Source organism: Panthera tigris, chromosome C2, assembly GCF_018350195.1.
Source record: "Panthera tigris isolate Pti1 chromosome C2, P.tigris_Pti1_mat1.1, whole genome shotgun sequence".
Lineage (NCBI taxonomy): Eukaryota > Metazoa > Chordata > Mammalia > Carnivora > Felidae > Panthera > Panthera tigris.
Window position 1 is genome coordinate 59,798,588 of NC_056668.1, and position 19,585 is coordinate 59,818,172.

The following is a 19,585-nucleotide window of genomic DNA, read 5'->3' on the forward strand; positions in this document are numbered from 1 at the left end:
AAACGAAAGAGAGCAGGGGTAGTTATATCTACATCAGACATTAAGCCAAAATCTATAATAAAAGATAAAAAAGGTCATTATATCATGACAAAAGGGTCACTTCATTAGGAAGAATTATACCTCAGCAAAGCTGCAAAAAATAAGTAAAAATGCCATGACCCAAACACTAATGAATTTCAACAAATAACTAATTAATTTAATTTCAACATATAACTACTAAACAGTGTGCTAATCATGGTAACAGAACACTGGAGCATCATGGGAAACAATTCTGCCAAGAGGGTGGGGACAAGTTGGTCGTAAGTACTACACGAATGAATGCTGTACATATTCTTAGGTATATTCAGTATTGTTCACAGATGATTTGCATGTCACTAAGTTCCCCCAAAGTAAAACATCTAGTTAGAAGAGCAATCAATATTTTCCCCTCATTATTATGGGAAATGTAGCAATACAGTCCCTTCGTTTGGATTATGGGGTAGAGATTTATATGTAAATAATACCCTATTTAAATTTAAAGATACTCTATACTCCATTTAATGCCTACAGTAATATTCTTACACTGGGATTTTTAAAAACGTGATGAACAAATAAGTCCAAAAAAGAGTTAAAAATATTTGATGATCATTAGGCAGCCCTCCCTTCTCTGAGGAGGAGAAAGCTTAACCATCCGTGGTGATGCACTGAGAAAAGACACCTCCGTTCTCTTCAAAGAAGAACTGCACCCCGAGAGGCTGACTGAGGAAGATGACGGAAGCTTAATGGTTTACTGTAAAGGTATTAGGATTTCTTGTATTTCTCTTTTTAATAAAAATGAGCTATAATAAAAGTGAGAGAAAAAACTACCTTAAAAAGGTGAGTGGTAGCAACTGATACCCGTTACGAGAGTCACAAGAACAAAAGCAAAGACTTTACAGTAGTTGTCATCTATGTAGTGTAAATATAAAAATATTGAATTTAAGCTTCTTTTTCTACCCCCCCCCCCAATTTCACTTGAGGAAAAGTGTGCTGAATTAGCTGATTCTGACAAGCTGTTTCATTGCTGAGTCTTATGCAAGAAAAAAAAAATGAGAGAAGCAAGTGGAACATTTCTAATATGGAAGGGAGATTTGTCCTGATCTTCCATTCCAAACTACCGGTTTCAGTACAAATTCCTCAAGATGAAATGTCCACATTCTCTAAATCACTAACATAAAATTATCTTTATAATCTTTATTCCAGACACTTGAGATATTGAACTGAATGGTTAGAAATAAAAATCATTTATAAGAATTTTCTTAATGAGTAACAAGGAGCAGCTGAGGGTTATGTGGGGAGGAAAACAGAAAAGTAGCCATTTTCACATCCATTGAAATGTCCCTGCAGCATTGAGATGGCAGTTGCAACTTACAGACAGTAATTCAACACAGACAATAAGCCTTTGGAGAAATCCTCAGTCTCACCAACCCTGTTCACACACACACCTAAGTTATGGTGTAAATATTTTCCTAGAATTACAACTCTATGGCTGATGTTGTAGGTTCAAAAGAAAACCCATTTTTGGATGGAGCAGGGAAAATGAGTCTTTATTACTTTTTCTTTTCAAATTTTTGTTTAAATTCTAATTAGTTAACATACAGTGCAATATTGGCTTCAGGAGTAGAATTCAGTGATTCATCACTTACATACGACTCCCAGTGGTCATCAATAACAAGTGGCCTCCTAATACCCATCACCCATGTAGCCCATCCCCTACCCACCTCCCTCCACCAACCCTCAGTTTGTTCTCTATTCTTAAGAGTCTCTTATGGTTTGTTTCTCCTTTTTTTCCTCCTCCCATATGTTCATCTATTTTGTTTCTTAAATTCCACAAGAGTGAAATCATACAGTATTTGTCTTTCTTTGACTTATTTCACTTAGCATAATACACCCTAGTTCCTTCCACATCGTTGCAAATTAAAATAGCCTTCTTTGAAGTTTACTTTTCGATGAAAAAAATAGAAAAACATTTAATAGAAAGCTGCTTGAGCCAAAATTCGGTTTCCACAGCAAATTATTTAAATATATATTTTACCTCTTGATTAAGGATTCCTCAAGAGTTCACTGTATTTCATTAATATTACCATATTTTCCATTTCCTGTACATAAAACAAAGGATTACATGAAATGATGGTGTCTGCTTTGAGATGGCACTTATATTGGGGTTTCATATAGCATAGTTCACTCAGGCTAAGAAGGGATAAAAAATTAGGGCATCTTTCTGATTTAAATTATTCAACAAGTGATGTGCAAAAAATAAGACTAATCTGAACGTGTATATGTGCATGTGTATATTTCTCCACCACTACTACTTTGAAAGACCAGGAATTACAGCAAGAATTAAGAAGACTACAGGGCAGTCAACACCATTCCCAAACTCTCTGCCTTCTGTCCACTATAAGCCACCCTTTCATTGTGTTCTGGCACATATTCTGGAACATTTATATACTCCTATAATTTATACCCTTTGCTCTCTGGTATCATGAATTTCTCCCTCACTACTGGATCATTCCCATTGCTATGCAACTATGTACATGTAACTCCCATCTTTAGAAAATAAAATAAGGCAGAAAAAACAATCACCAGCCATGACAGAATCTTCTTTGATCCCATGTGACCCCGATTATACTCATAGTCATGAATGAGCTCCATCTTGCCAAATCAAAGAGTCTGTCCTCCTTTTAATTGAACTCAGCACTATTTAGTACAGTTAACTACCATCAACCCCTTTCCAGAAATGGTTTTTCTCTCAGCTTTTTTGACAAAAATTTCTTCTGGTTCTCTTTCTACCTCATTAGCTTCTCATCCTCAGTAATTATTTATACACTCTAGGACTTGGTCTTGGACCCTTATATTTCTTCTCCATCCAATCTCCCAAGCTGATTTCATCCATTCCCAGAGCATTAATAACATTGACATGTTTTTGACTTTCACGTTCCTTACTACAATCTTCATATCCAGGCTTATATATTCAGCTATTTGATACATTCAGTTGGATGTGTAATAGGTATCTCACATTTAACATGCCCCTACTGGACCTTGCAGAAGCTCCTTAGCATCTTACAGCTCAAATATCACCTCCTCAGAGAAGCCTTTCCATCTTGCTTCCCTCATTCCCCCATTTTACCTCTCCCTCCCTACTTCTTTGTTACTTTGTTTACTTCCTATTCTCCCCAGGTAGCATATAATCTTTGTGAGGGCAGAAGTGTTGTCTATCTTCTCCATTGCTCTATTCTAATACCTAGAATGATGCCTAGCACATAGTAGAGGCTCTATAGATACTTGTTTAGTGAACAAATATGCTTGTTACACAATTATGGAAGACTTAAAAACTTCATCAACTGTCTATTAATCAAAAACATATTTATATATCCATAAAAGTTACTGCCTGATAAATATTACTAGAAAGTAAGCTTTTCAGAAAAATGGACAATGGGATGTTAAAGTTTAGATTTTTTTCTTTTTTATAATTTTTTAAAAATGTGTATTTTTGAGAGAGAGAGAGAGAGAGAGAGAGAGAGAGAGAGAGAGAGAGAGTGAAAGTGTATGCATGAGCGGGGAAGGGGCAGAGAAGGAGACAGGGAGACACAGAATCCAAAGCAGTCTCCAGGCTCTGAGCTGTCAGCACAGAGCCCAATGTGGGGCTAGAACTCATGAGCTGTGAGATCATGTCCTGAGCTGAAGTTGGATGCTTAACTGACTGAGCCACTCAGGCACCCCTAGATTTTTATTTTCAAAAGGTCACTGAATGAGACCCACAAGTGGCCATCATACTGCTACATCTGACAAGCTACCCTGTCAGGGACACAGAAACACTAAGCCACCATCACTTGGATCATCAATGAATGACCATGCTGTCCCAGGTCATACTTCCTGCCATAGCTACAGTGGCCTCCTCTGAAGAATGCAGAATTTCTAGCACCAGCTAAAATGTAGGTAACAAGGTCGGCCCTTTCAGAAAGGGCAGTCATGTCTTAACCCTGAACCATTTCTTTCTGAATATACAGAACAAATTTGTGATAGGCTTATCCCTAAGGAATTGTTTTAGTTCCTTTATCCTGAAACATGTCAAAGGACTTATCTTGTATTTCTTATCCAAAGAAATACATGAGACTGCCCCAGAAACCTTCTCTACCATATCAACAGTAGGGTTGCTCATCTATGTAATTAGAAAATATGGTACCTCATACTGTAAACAGATAATAAGAAAAAAAAAATCCCAACTAGAAGAAGAGAAGCAGGCTCCCATCAAATACATCCAGGATGTGACTGATTCAGAGAAGTCATAGCAGGCACTAGTTCAGAAATGTCATTATCTTTTTGTCCAGAGGAATAATGCTGCCATGGCCTTGGTGGTTGCTTACTAGGAATGGCTGTATCAAGTACACAAGGAGGTAAAGAATTGCCTGTGCAGAATATGATGCATCAGAAGGAAAAAGACCTCATGATAAACTGGGTAGAGAAATACACTGTGGAGAGCATGACTGCCCAGAAGCAAAGGAGACAACTGTCAAATGTATTTTAGATCTGAAGCTGCTTGCAAAGAAAGCTCAAACACAGTTTGAACATGCATCTATCTTTATTGAAACAGCTATAGTAGATTTACTAAATGGAAACTAGTCTATATGACACACCTCTTGGTCTACCATTTTGGACTAATGTTATATTTTATCTGCAGGTCATAGTGATAGGGAGGTTCCCACCTTTTTGCAGGCTTTTGCTCTAGGAACTCCGCCAGGCTGTCACAGAGAGAATCGAGGGAATCCAGATAAAGTTCCTACCATGGTTCTGGCTCGGGGAGAGTAACAGCAGTCACTGTGAAATCTGCCCAAACCATTCTCCCTTGGGAAACAAAGCCTTCATCTGCAAGTGGCCCTACTTCAGTGTACTAGTGGACTGCTACTGCAGCTGGAGGGGAAGAGAGCTCTGCCCAGACTTGCCCCCCATATCTCACCTAAGTGGAGGGGGAACCTCACACAGGCAAAGGCTTTAAGGTTACAGACTGAGCTAGCAGATACCGAAAGGGAAGAGTAAACAATGAGAATGCTATATTTGTATGGACATAAGATTTTTCATATTGAAGAAAGTCAAGTATCTACCAAAGTGCCCAAAGTGATGGTGTTAGGAAGTGGGGCCTTTGGGTGCTTAGGTCATGAGGGTGGAGCCCTCAGAATGGGATGTGCTGTCATAAAAGAGACCCCACAAAGCTCCCTAGCTCTTTCCACTACGTGAAGACACAGCAAAAAGTTAGAAAAACTGGAAAAATCGGTGAAATCTGATTTCACAAAGCTCCTTAGCTCTTTCCACTATGTGAAGACACAGCAAAAAAGTTAGAAAAACTGGAAAAATCAGTGAAATCTGAATAATGTCTGGTGTTAATAGTAATGTAATAATGTTGGTTTCTTAGCTTTGACAAACGTACCATGGTAATATAAGATGGTAACATTAAAGGAGAAACTGAAACTAAGTGAGGGTTGTAGGAAATCTCCCTGTACTACCTTTGCAACTTTTTTGTAAGCCTAAATTATCCAAAAGAAAAAGTTAATTTTTTAAAAATGATGGGTATTAAGGAGGGTACTTGTGATGAGCACTCGGTGTTGTATGGTAAGTGATGAGTCACTAAATTCTACACTTGAAACAAATATGTTAACATTTTAGTAGTAATGCTCTATGTTAACTAACTTAATTTAAAAACTTAAAAAATGACCTTCAGCATATAATAGGTTTTGAAGAATTGTGAATGACAAGTGAAAAAACTCATGATAGACTCTGAAATGCAAAAAAGGAGCTTAAAAGCTACATACACCGCCCCTTCCCCCACCCCAGGTTATCAGTCTATTAAGAGAGAGATGCTTAGAGAAAAAGAAGTAAATATACTAAGGTATTAAATAGTTACCTCTTAGTGCTGAGCTCATAGATTTAAAAAAAAGGTTTTTTTTGGTATTCTCAAATGTTCTGCAATGAACAGTAATATAAGATGTATTGACTTTCTATCATTGTGTTTAAGTATTTTTAATTTTACATCACGGTATTTAAGTTATGGGACAGCAACAAGAAGAGTAAACATCACTCAACAACTTTACTTCCTCTTCTGGGGAAGGAGCTAGTATGCTTTCACTTGTACGCAGGATAGTTGTATCAAGTTAAGCAGAATTATGATCTTGTTGTTGTCTTTATTTGGAGATCAAGTGTGAGTTAAGAAGATATGTATGGATGCCAAGTTGATAAGGGGTAGACTTGTTAATTTTATGTGTTAACTTGAATGTGCCACAGGATGCCTACATGAAACATTTAGGGGTGTGTCTGTGAATGTGTTTTGGGATGAGATTAGCATTTGAATCTATGGACTTTGTAGACTGTCCTCCCAAATGTCCAAATGGCATCGTCCAAGGAACAATTTGCCTCTTTTTTCTTTCTGGCTGCCTGCTTGAGATGGGACATTGGTCTTGTCCTGCTCCTAATGTGGAATCTATACCATCAATTATCCTGGTTTCAGGCCTTCAGACTCAGACTGGAATTACATTGCTGGCTTTTCTGGGTCTACAGTTTGCAGATGGCAGACTGTGGGACTTCTCAATCTCTATAATCCTGTGAGCCAATTCCTCATAATAAATCTCTTCCTTATACATATATCTTATTGCTTCCATTTCTCTGTAGAATCATGACTAATACAATTTCCAATTTGAATCTCTTTCCTACAAAAAGATCTATAATATCCCCCAAATCTTAATAGGTCTTGCCTTGTATGACTCTCTTGATCTCCTTTGGACTTTGAGGCACAAGACAGCATATGCTGGACTACATTGTCTGACAGGTGTGCAATTTTAGGCCTTATCTTTCCAACCAGAATTTAATAATCTTGAAAGTAAAAGTTTCAGCTCTTATTTCTTCTGTGTGTATTTTCCTCCATTTGTTCACTTATTTGTTCATTCATCTATTCACTCATTCAACACACTTGCTGAGTTCCTACTATATGCCTACTATACTGCTAACCAAAACAACAGTGAGCAGCACCAGACTGCTCCCTTTATTCTCAAGGAGATTTCAGTTTAGTTGGGGATGCTGAAATCAATAAGACAACCACAAAGCATATGCTTAATTACAAGCCCTGGTAATGCTTTGAAGAAAACACATTCCAGAGTCCATTAAGGGGAACTTAACTTAACCTTGGGTGGAGAAGAGAGTGTACAAGGCAAGAAAGGCTAATCTGGAAGAAGTTCTGTTTAAGCTGAAGAATGAGCAGGTTTTCACTAACTAAGGTAGAAAAAAAGGGTAGAGGTGTGAAAAGAGTGTTCTGGTTGGAAGTTCTGGGATGGAGAAGGTGCAGAGGGCCACAGTAATGCACACAATAGGCTTTAAGAGACAGGTGCTATGTATGGCTGACCAAACATTTGCTACAAACCATTTTCTGCAGTCTCTTCTCTTCTTGTTTTTTCTTAAGCTGAGCTTCCTTTTCTTCTGCTTCCCTCTTCTGACGGTCCTCCTCTTGGGCCTTTAACTGGGCCTAATCAACATTAGAGTCAGTAAACAATAAGAATGCTATATTTGTATGGACATAAGATTTTTCATATTGAAGAAAGTCAAGTATCTACCAAAGTGCCCGCTCTGTCCCTGGAAGAAGCCTATACTTCATGATAAAAGTAGAAAACCCAACAAATAGGTGATCACTTGTGTAACTTAAAAGTATCTCCAAAATAATTATCTTCTACTTGGGAAGGTGATACTAAGCAAGAAAAGGACATTACTTTTTCAGTAAAAAATTAATTACTTTTTAGTTATTTTCACCTGTGAAACACTAAGTCCAAACTCTATAAAGTGTCGGAAATTTCTTTCATTTCACACTCAAACCCCCCCCCCCCAAACTGTTGGAACTATTTATTTTTTCTTACTAGGTACAAAATTTACTTTTGACAGTCTAGGTCACAACTCTGTATGACAGGAACTACTCACCTTTGCAGCTTACCAGATCAGACATCTAAATCTAAATGTGCAGATCTTCCCAATTGCTGGCTCTCATCAACTTTTATAACATTTCCTTCCTGCTACACTAATGGTGTTTCTGTTTTTTACCTTTGTTTTCCTAAAATTTTCAGAGTTCAGGCCAGTGGGTAAAAAGCCATTTCTAAAGTTGACCTAGCTCTCTTGTCTCAAAACACTTAAACAAGCTGTTTTTTGTTTTAAAAAAATGAGGATCATTTTTTTTTTTTTAAATAAAGACCTATACGAATCTTTTTTCTTGCCTGGGGTTTCATTCTTGATTTACCAATTTCTCCTCTTCTTGTTTTTTCTTCCTCTCTGCCAAGATCCGCCTACGTTCAGCTCGCTGAACTGCTCTCTCTTCCATGGCTAGAAAATAGTAACAGAGCTCCGATATAAAAAATATAAGGAACATTGCAAAAGAAATGTCTCCACATTTTATAGCAAAATTTAGTGTTACTGTTAGGGTTTTCTTGCCGGTTGGGTGTTTACAATCTCAGAAACATTTATTTATTTGTTGGTAAATATATAAATAAAAAATTCATATAAAATAGAAGTTGTAGTTGCTATTTATAAATATATGAGTATATATGTGTTACTTATATACCCCGTACAAGTTAAAGACCTAAAATCCTATCCTCAGCAGTGATGAACAATTTGCAAATTGTTTTTTTGTTTACTTTTCTATTAGAATAAATGTTTACTGATTTAAATAAGATAATGTGCCTTGATGATACTTTTCTTAATGAAACCCAGAAACCAGAATTCTTTTTTAAGTAGGCTTCACGCCCAGCATGGAGCCCAACGCGGGGCTTGAACTCATGACCCTGAGATCAAGAGTTGGGCGCTTAACCGACTGAGCCACCCAGGTGCCCCCAGAAACCAGAATTTTAATTTGATCATTTTTTTAACGAATGTAGAAAACTTTAAATACATCTGACACGACTTTGACAGTACAATCAGTCTTCAAATCCCATTGGGTCTGCTATTTTTTCCCTAAGTCATTATACTACATACATACATGTAAGTATGTCTGTAGGTGAAACAACAACAACAAACTGAAGTTTGGGGTCACGATGGATATATTAAAATCTAGTTTTAAGGCATGAATAGATATCCAGATGGGCAGAAAATGGAATTGTACTAGGCATTTAGAGAACTGGCATCTGAGTGAATTCAAGTGTCAGACTCCTGTGCTTGACAGTCTATTAAATATCGATCCAAAAGAAGCAAATGTGCAAGATGGTCTGATAATATGACTCTGTCATCAGTTGGGCTTTTACAGGAAGATGGGCACGGGTGGGAGGAGTATCAAGTTCTGCCCACCTAAGTCAGCCAAGTTACTTTTGGTTCCTTGTGCCGTGATAGGAAAAATTTAAGTCCAACTTTCAAGAATTAATAAACAAAAAACTCACCAGGCTATTTCTTACAGATATTAAGTGTCTGCTTTCCTAGAAAAAGAATAGTGGGAAAGCTGCAGATGGCGGCAGTGAGGCTGTCTTCAAGGAGGCAGAAATAGACTAGAGGATTAAAGCAAGAGCCCTGAGGAGCAGAGTCTCTGGTAATAAGCGCTTTCCCCATGTTTTCTAGAGCGAATCATTAAAGACTACTTGAAAAGGAGCCTGCAGTTCTAAAATATGATAGCCGCTTGATCCAAACAATAATTTTTTAAAAACAAGCACACTGAACTAGGCATTTCCTGACCATCCTCAGGGGTAGACAAAGATGGCATAGATTGCTGTCCTGGCAAAGAGTCAATGCAAAGCCTGCTACTTTCTTCATGAAAAGGAAGGACTTCAGGCACAGCGTGCCTTCAGGTGACATCACTTCTTATTAGGGCAACTATCTTGCCATAGGTGAAAAATCAGATTTACAAACCACAATATAACTGAACTGCTAATGTGCCTACCTCTATATACAAACATATACAGTGCATGACTGAGTATTCAGTAAAAACAATTAGCAGATTCACTAGGTGGAGAATGCTTTTCTTCTCATAGCATTATTTGGTTTAAATAATGATTACCACATGCATCAAAATGTTATTATCACCATCAAGGTACAACTCATTATAAGATGATGTAGTAACTTGATGTGGATTGCTGTAAATGGATCAATATTTTAAGGTTAACAAAGTATAATGTCAGGTGATCTTTATCAGTGTTTGTTGTTAGCAGTTACTCAGAGTTTTCTCATTAGTGTAACTGTCCCATTTTTTTCCCACAGTCCAAATCTCATATTGCAGAAAGATGATGCATCTTTCAGTTTGTTTTTGTTCTTTTTGTATTGGTTGGGAAAGCCAAAAAGTTTGGCAGAAGGGGCAGGAAAAAAGCCGTGGAACTCTCTGGTGCACTGGTCTCCTCACATCTTTGACCAGGTTCTGCCAAGTCTCAAAACCCAGGAGTTGCTGGGATTCAGTCCCAGCATATCCTATTTCAGGAAGGAAGATAACCCCCACCAGACCACCACCAAGACCGCCCTGCCTTTCAGTATGGGGTGGGGTGCCATCAGCTGCCTTGGGTTCCTTCTGGCTCCAGAGAGAGAATTTTGGGAGTCACTTCTACTACCATCAGTTCCAGGGGAAGCAACAGGCGAGCTGGGGGTTAAAAAAAAAAAAAAAAAAGGAAAGAATTCAGACCAATAACCAGCATTGTTCAAAACTCTTGAGCCTGAGGAACTCAAAGCATTTCACAAATTTTCATTAATCTTTACTCTCTAAGATAAGTGCATATTATACCCACTCGATAAATTGGTGTGAGGAGGCATGGGAAGGTTGAGTGACTGTCCTCAGTCTGCAAGGTGAGTCAGGTGCTCAGACTCCCATCCCAGGGCTTCAAATCAATAGGTATCTATCACCCACTTCTTATCCTACCATTTATCACATGTATTGAGTATGTCACAAGCATGTCTGAAACCACTTTTGAGAAATCTGGATTCTTATTTCAGGCTCAAAGATGTTTACTTTTATCCAAACCAACTACACATTTAACCTAGGTATCTAGCCAGTCCAGGGGATGCTCTATTTGCACCTGATATTGTCCAACCTGGCTTCTCAGGACTAAACATAATCAGAAACCCAGAAATCAAGTTAGAGTAAGCAAGGAAGCATTATTCTCTTTTACTGGTATAGCAACAGGGCTCCTCAGACAAAGATAGCCACAACACAAATGCTAACTATACAACTCATAGGTCGCTAGTGGCCTCAAATATCTATGAGAAAGGGGCTTCTTTCTTTTGAGAGTACACAATAAAAGAAAGGGAGAGATCATGGAGTCTGGAAGCTGGGCAAAGAAGTTCAGGGGCCTCTCAAACACTAGGTGAAAAAACCCAAATCATGAGTCCAAAGAGTGTTCTGATATAATGGACATACTTTGGAAGCACCTGGCAGGTTCTTTTAGGTTCTTTTCCTCTGGGGTTTGACAGCTGGCAGCTCTGTGCATCTGTGACTGCTGCAGCCCTCTCTGCTGCCCACCGAGCCTCTGCTAACCGCTGGCTTTCCTTCAGCTCTAGAATTGTTTTCTGCTGTTCCTGAAGTTTCTTCTTTTGCTTTTCAATCAATTGTTGCTGGAAGACATGGCGGTTATGGAAATGACCCATGCACATGGATTCTGCTTTCTGGCTGGTGGTTCTGATGATCTTGTTGCTGCCAGGCTGTTGGGACGGCTCAACATCCTGAGTCTCGTGCTGCTTATTGTCATATGTGTTCAAAGGGACATGCTGGAAGGGAAAATGCAAGCTGCTCTTTGTTGGTCTTCCTAGGTGGGGGCTGGGCATGCAATCACTGCTCCCTGAGGGAGGCTTTTCCCACAAAGGCGGCCCACCAGTCACCTGAGAAAGAAGGAGCATGTTACAGTTCAGCTATTTAAAGGACTATGTTGAAGAGATCCAACCTCATCTAGTCAGCCTTGTTTGGTTCAATGGCACAACTGCCCTGTGCTCTTGGCCTGGCTATCTCAGAGGCTACCAGCCGTAGATCTGTGAGCTGTTCTCAGAATGTGCACTGCTGCTCACCATGGAAACTAGGTGGGCGAGTGGCTACAGTTGTACAAACCATTGCCGTGGGCCAGAACATTTACAATAAGAAAACTGTGCTCTTAGAAATTTCTAATTTGGATAGATCATTTGTCAATTAGGCAGGATTATTCCAGATATATATTACAGGAATTTTAATCTGCATGAATTAACTCTGAATTTTGTGGCAAAGGATATACTCTCCGTCAAGAATGTTTGAAAACTGGGGCACCTGGGTAGCTCAGTCGGTTGAGCATCCGACTCTGGCTCAGGTCATGATCTCGTGGTTCATGAGTCTGAGCCCGCGTGGGGCTCTGTGCTGACAGCTCAGAGCCTGGAGCCTGCTTCGGATTCTGTGTCTCCCTGTCTCTGTCTCTCCCCCACTTGTGCTCTCTCTCTCTCTAAAAAATAAAGAAATAAACTTTCAGAAAAAAATTAAATGAAAAAGAATGTTTGAAAACTAGCAAATACCTTTACAAATGAATAATAGCTCTGTTCTCTCAATGCCCCTCTTGCCACAAATAAATTAATCACAGGGTATGTATGTATGTTATTTATTCACCTATTCATTCATTTATTTTCAGAATCAAAGCCTGGATTAAAGTTTATAGTCTCCAGCTATTCCCAGACTATCTGTGGGAAATATTTGCAAGCCCATGACCACTGGGCAAATATCTGCATTATATAATACTATTATCGATAATACAATATTTTAGCATATGAGTTAAAGCTTTATCATATAACAGACCTCATTCAACAGACTGAGATATCATACTTATTATTCGTTCGTATAAGTTCTATATAGAGGGGGAGGAAACAGAATTCTTAATCAGAAAAACTAATCCTGACCAAAATAACACATAGTTAAAATGTCTCTTCTAGGTTCTGTGTCCTAAGGTCTGACCAGTTTTTGATTCTGCCATCTGCGATGATACAGGGAGAAAAATACTATGAACTATCTTATATCTTAGAAGCTTTTAGCTAGAGGGTACCATACTAAATATTTTTCACGATGATGGAAATATTTCCTATAGACTCAGCTAAAGTGAAAAATATGGTATATGGAAACTCTGACATGTTAAAGACTAAAAAATAACCTTCTACTTCAGAAATGTCAATGGATATTTATTTGTGAGAACATCTGCTTAAGTAATTTAGCATCAAGCAGGGTATACGTTTTAGGCCCTTTTAAACTTTGTGATAATGGTGCATTATTAACCCAGCAAGACTGTAAAAGCCTTGGGTACAGCAAAATTTCATTTGGATCGCAGTAACTTTTCAAGGTAAAAATAAAAGAATGAAAGAAAGTTTAACGGTACTTGCTGTATTTGGTGAAACAGGACTGAACAGGCTGGTGTAATTAGCGAAAATCATCTATAAGCTGATAATTTTGAAAAATTTCAAGGTATAATGTATGCATCTGTGGTACATTAGTCACTTTAATTGTGTTATTAGTGAGCATCTTACTAAAGATTTTATATTTTATTTGTGTTATATTCTACACTGTGGAAAAAGTTAGGGTTTATCTAATAACCTACAGAATATTATATCCTTTTATTTCCACTTGCTTTATTTTTTATAATATTCTTTTAAGAATATCTTTTTCAGAGTTGATTTCAGAGATTTAAAGGCTTTTATTTCTTTTTATATCTTACATATAGTAAGAAAATTAGACATAGTAACTTTTCTGTTTTATGAAAATAAAAAATACTTTGTTGTCTTTTCTAAATTTAAAGATAACAACAGTGTAACTTTGTAAAGTAAAAGGTTCCACACAGCTATTTCTTAAGATAGAGGACTCTCCTGGGTCTCAATGGAAGTAAAATTATCTAGCTGACATAAAGGTTGATAAATTGCCTAGGGGAAGGTACCAAAATGTTACATAAGTCCCAATAAGCATCCTCATGATAGCCCTTTGCTAAGAGACTAGGTTTAAATTAAAACCAGCCTACTTACTGGCAGAAATCAGGGTAAAAAGCAAGACTGGGGCCTCTTTAGTGCCCAGTTTATTTTACATGTCTGAGTTAAGTGCTCAACAGTGTTATGTGAAAGATTGGAGGGGTTTGGGGTGAAGGTGAGGTGGTAGGGGACCTTCCCCAAAGGGCTTTTCAAATATGACAAGTATAATTATGAAAGAAAAAAATCTATAAAAACTTAACTCTGTATAGTACCAAACACCAAAACTTACCCAAAGGACAAAAAAAATGAAACAATTTTGCAAAATACGTCATAATAAAAGCATCAATAGTCTAATATAAAGAGCTCTACAAATAAGAAAAATATATATAATCAAGAAAAAAAAAGTATAACGACATGAAGAGACAAGTCACTAAATATCTATATCCATTTTCATATATATATATATACATATATATATACATATATATATATATACATATATATATATATATATATATATATATATATAGTCATTACAAAAAATATTTAACCCCAAAAAACAAGAGTCCAGGGCCCGATGGCTTTCCAGGGGAATTCTACCAAACATTTAAGGAAGAGTTAATACCTATTCTTTTGAAGCTGTTCCAAAAAATAGAAATGGAAGGAAAACTTCCAAACCCTTTCTATGAAGCCAGCATTACCTTGATTCCAAACCAGACAGAGACCACACTAAAAAGGAGAACTATGGACCAGTTTCCCTGATGAACATGGATGCAAAAATCCTCAACAAGATATTAGCCAACCAGATCCAACAATACATTAAGAAAATTATTCACCATGACCAAGCGGGATTTATACCTGGGATGCAGGGCTGGTTCAATATCCGCAAAAACAATTAACGTGATTCATCACATCAATAAAAAAGGGACAAGAACCATATGATCCTCTCAATAGATGCAGAGAAAACATTTGACAAAATACAGCATCCTTTCTTAATAAAAAACCTCAAGAAAGTAGGGATAGAAGGAGCATACCTCGAGATCATAAAAGCCATATATGAACAACCCAACGCTAATATCATCCTCAATGGGGGAAAGCTCTCAGTTTTTAGGTTTCAGCTCTAAGGTCAGGAACAAGACAGGGATGTCCACTCTCACCACTGTTATTCAACATAGTATTGGAAGTCTTAGCCTCAGCAATCAGACAACATAAAGAAATAAAAGGCATCCAAATCAGCCAGGAGGAGGTCAAACTTTCACTCTTCGCAGATGACATGATACTCTATATGGAAAACCCAAAAGATTCCATCAAAAAAACTGCTAGAACTGATCCATGAATTCAGCAAAGTTGCAGGATATAAAATCAGTGCCCAGAAAACGGTTGCATTCCTATTCACCAATAATGAAGCAACAGAAAGAGTAATCAAGGAATTGATCCCATTTCCAATTGCACCAAAAACCATAAAATACCTAGGAATAAACCTAACCAAAGAGGTGAAAAATTGATACACTTAAAAATATAGAAAGGTTATGAAAGAAACTGAAGAAGACACAAAAAATGGAAAAACATTCTATGTTCCTACATAGGAAGAACAAATATTGTTAAAATGTCTACTAACCAAAGCAATCTACATATTCAATGCAATCCCTATCAAAATAACACCAGCATTCTCCACAGAGCTAGAACAAACAATCCCAAAATTTGTATGGAACCAGAAAAGACCCCGAATAGCCAAAGCAATCTTGAAAAAGAAAACCTAATCAGGAAGCATCACAATCCCAAACTTCAAGCTGTATTACAAAGATGTAATCATCAAGACAGTATGATACTGACACAAAAACAGACACTCAGATCAATGGAACAGAATAGAGAGAACCCAGAAATGGGCCCACAAACGTATGGCCAACTAATCTCTGACAAAGCAGGAAAGAATATCCAATGGAATAAAGACAGTCTCTTCAGCAAGTGGTGCTGGGAAAACTGGACAGCGACAGGCAGAAGAATGAACCTGGACCACTTTCTAACACCATACACAAAAATAAACTCAAAATGGATGAAAGACCTCAATGTAAGACAGGAAGTCATCAAAATCCTCGAGGAGAAAGCAGGCAAAAACCTCTTTGACTTTGGCTGCAGCAACTTCTTACTCAACACGTCTCCAGAGGCAAGGGAAACAAAAGCAAAAATGAACTACTGGGACCTCATCAAAATAAAAACCTTCTGCACAGCGAAGGAAACAATCAGCAAAACTAAAAGGCAACTGATGGAAAGGGAGAAGATATTTGCAAATGACCTATCAGATAAAGGGTTAGTATCCAAAATCTATAAAGAACTTCTCAAACTCAACACCCAAAAAACAAATAATCCAGTGAATAAATGGGCAAAAGACATGAATAGACACTTCTCCAGAGAAGACATCCAGATGGCCAACCGACACAGGAAAAAATGCTCAACATCACTCATCATCAGGGAAATACAAATCAAAACCACAATGAGATACCACTTCACACCTGTCCAAACAACTCAGGCAACAACAGATGTCAGTGAGGATGCGGAAAAAGAGCTCTTTTGCACTGCTCGTGGGAATGCAAACTGGTGCAGCCACTCTGGAAAACAGTATGGAGGTTCCTCAAAAAATTAAAAATAGAACTACCCTATGACCCAGCAATTGCACTATTAGGTATTTATCTAAGGGATACAGGTATGCTGTTTTGAAGGGGCACATGCACCCCCATGTTTATAGCAGCACTATCAACATTAGCCAAAGTATGGAAAGAGCCCAAATATCCATCGATGGATGAATGGATGAAGAAGATGTGGTATATATACACAATGGAGTATTACTCGACAGTCAAAAAGAATGAAATCTTGCCATTCACAACTACATGATGGAACTAGAGGGTATTATGCTAAGTGAAATTAGTCAGAGAAAGACAAATATAATATAACTTCACTTATATGAGGACTGTAAGACACAGGACAGATGAACACAAGGGAAGGGAAGCAAAAATAATATAAAAACAGGGAGGAGGACAAAACATAAGAGACTCTTAAATATGGAGAACAAACAGAGGGTTACTGGAGGGGTTGTGGGAGGGGGGATGGGCTAAATGGGTAAGGGGCATTAAGGAATCTACTCCTGAAATCATTGTTGCACTATATGCTAACTAATATGGATGTAAATAAAATAAAAAAAGAAAGCTCATTAAGAAAATATTTAACCTCACTAATAAAAAAATGCAAATGTTGAAGCAATAATAAGATAAAAATATTTTACCTATCAACTTAGCAAAAATGAAAAATGTGTTATTAGACAGGAAAATAGGCATTTCTTTGGCAAAACCTTTGTGGAAGGGCAATTTGGTAAGTCTTTAAATGGGCATTCTATTTTTAGGTATTTATCCTAAGTACAAAGCATTTAAGTAAAAATGGATGCGTGCAAAGGTTACAATGATGTTCACTGAAGCACTGAAGCACTGTTCGCAATAGCGGCAAACTGGAAACAACTTAAATGTCCGGCAATAGAGAAAAAGGTAAACATATCCTAGCTTAGGGTTCACGATAGAGTATCCACAGCCATTACAAAATGATGGTACAGAATGGTAGTGCTTCACCAAGGGGTATTCATCAGGGTCATTTGTGAAACTTAAAAAAAATACAGGTGCCCAACAACCAGAAATTCTGATTTAACAGGTCTCATCTGTGGTTTAGTCTCAGTTGAGAACTACTGTTGCAGAAGTATATTTAGTGGCATAGAAAATTCACATGTTATATTATAAAATTATGAATTATTTTTTTAGAAAAACAGCATAGTTATATAGTCATTAAGAAGGAAAAAAATGGCCTTACTTTCTCTGTATTATGAAAAACTAGATATCTTCAGTCACTTGAAGAAACGTTAAGTTATATAAATATTAAAGAGAAAAATTTACATATGCATGAATAGAGAAAAGACTATATGGCTGTATTTCAACATGTTACTGGTGGTTATCTCCAGATGATGGAATTATAGGCTACTTTTCTTTTTCCTCTCTCATTTTCTCCTATCAAATTACAATAATTAACATATGATTTTCTTATTAGACAAAAACTTTAAAATTCCATATATATATATATATATATATATATATATATATATATATGTTGTAAGCTCAGTTAGAAAGGAAATGTCTGATGATCAAGTAAGAGGAATTCAAAAGGTATAAACAATCTTTATCTATTTGTGAAAGAGTCTTTCATTTATTGTAAATTCCCTCTCTATATTATGTCCCTACCGAGTCTCAACTATACCAAAGTTTATATGTGATATATAAAAACAAGATTCAGCTCAAGAAAATAAACACTGACTGAAAGGTAACCTTTGTGTACTATAAACAGCTTTCATCTTTTAGATAGCCCAGTCAAGGCAATCTGACAGTGGCTAATATATCCTAGGCTATACAGGTGCAGAGCTCAGATGCCAGTGTTTAATAAGTAGAAGGCCAAGCAAAGGAAAAACATTGTACCTCTCCATTTCTTACAGGTGCATCCACCATGGCTGCTGCTTCCTCAAGTAGACTGATGCCAGGTGACCCATTTGCACTGAGTTTCCCTAGTGATGCTGCCATCAGCAGCTCATTCATTCTCTTCCTGGTTTCCTTCTTAGTTTGCGCCAGCTCTCTCTTTAGGATCTCTGCACGATGCCAATGCTGCCATTCTGTAAAGTGGTGTCGGAGAACTTGTTTCCGGTTATATTCAGTGGCCAGTTGTTGTTTTCTAAGCAACAAAGTTCTTCCGTTAAAAAGAAGAAGCCATTTATCGCTTGTTAGTTGATAATATAAATGAGACAAGTCTAAAGGAGTCCCAGAAATACTCCATCTTACCTCCAGTTTATCCTTTTATTTAAGCTAAAATGGAATCACTTTATCAAATTCCCTGGTGCAAAAGGTCTGCTAGTAGAGGGCATTAGTACCTTAAGACATTACCTCAGAAGAAGGAATTCTATCATGTCACAAAGACATACTACATTTTCTAAATTACCATAAAATAGTAAAAGGGAGCAAAGAGAACAGGCATATAAAGAACTACATTTATTTTTTTTAAGTTTACTTATTTTGAGAGAGACAGAGAGACCACACGTGCAAGTGAGCGGGAGAGGGGCAGAGAGAGAGAGGGAGAGAGAGAGGATCCCAAGCAGGCTCTGTGCTGTGAGCGTGAGCCTGATTCGGTGCTTGAACTCATGAACCGTTAGATCATGACCTCAACCGAAATCAAGAGTTGAACGCTTAACTGACTGGGCCGCCCAGGAGCCCCTAAATAACTACTTTTAAAAAGATGAATGCATGAGGGAGATTTCAGCCATGCTTGCAAATGAAGACAGGTTTGGGAGAAAGGGAATGGAACAAGATTTAACAAGTGAACTGTCAATAACAAATTAAGTATAAAACTTACAAAAGTCAGTATGAAACCAGGAGGGTGGATCTTAGGAAAGAACTTGATCAGACACAGGATCTCTAAAGAGAAGGATTCATTTACCAAATGCTTAAACTGAATGAATAAAACACTGCCTTGCTAAACACTAGACAAGTGTGAAAGACGTGTCAGAGATAAGGCACTTGCCCACATGGAACTCATTCAGAGTCTAGTAATGAGTCTGGTTAATTCTCTTTGTAAGGAAGACCTTTTTTTGATTCCCAGATAC

At 37.5% G+C, this 19,585-nt stretch overlaps 1 protein-coding gene across 4 annotated transcripts in view; it reads right to left on the bottom strand.

The window, feature by feature from the left end:
* CCDC191 (coiled-coil domain containing 191) overlaps positions 1-19,585 on the bottom strand; it is an 89,379-nt gene that overhangs the window by 24,574 nt on the left and 45,220 nt on the right. For 3 of the 4 annotated variants that reach the window (XM_042957186.1, XM_007098633.3, XM_042957187.1), the window contains 5 exons: positions 18,411-18,660; positions 11,366-11,823; positions 10,479-10,591; positions 8,282-8,364; positions 7,421-7,522 (listed from right to left, as the gene is read on the bottom strand). In XM_042957186.1, the coding sequence (XP_042813120.1) occupies positions 7,421-7,522; positions 8,282-8,364; positions 10,479-10,591; positions 11,366-11,823; positions 18,411-18,660 (1,006 nt within the window). Of the gene's footprint in view, positions 1-2,053; positions 2,118-7,420; positions 7,523-8,281; positions 8,365-10,478; positions 10,592-11,365; positions 11,824-18,410; positions 18,661-19,585 lie in introns of all 4 variants that reach the window. The other variant, XM_042957189.1, reaches the window with a different exon arrangement.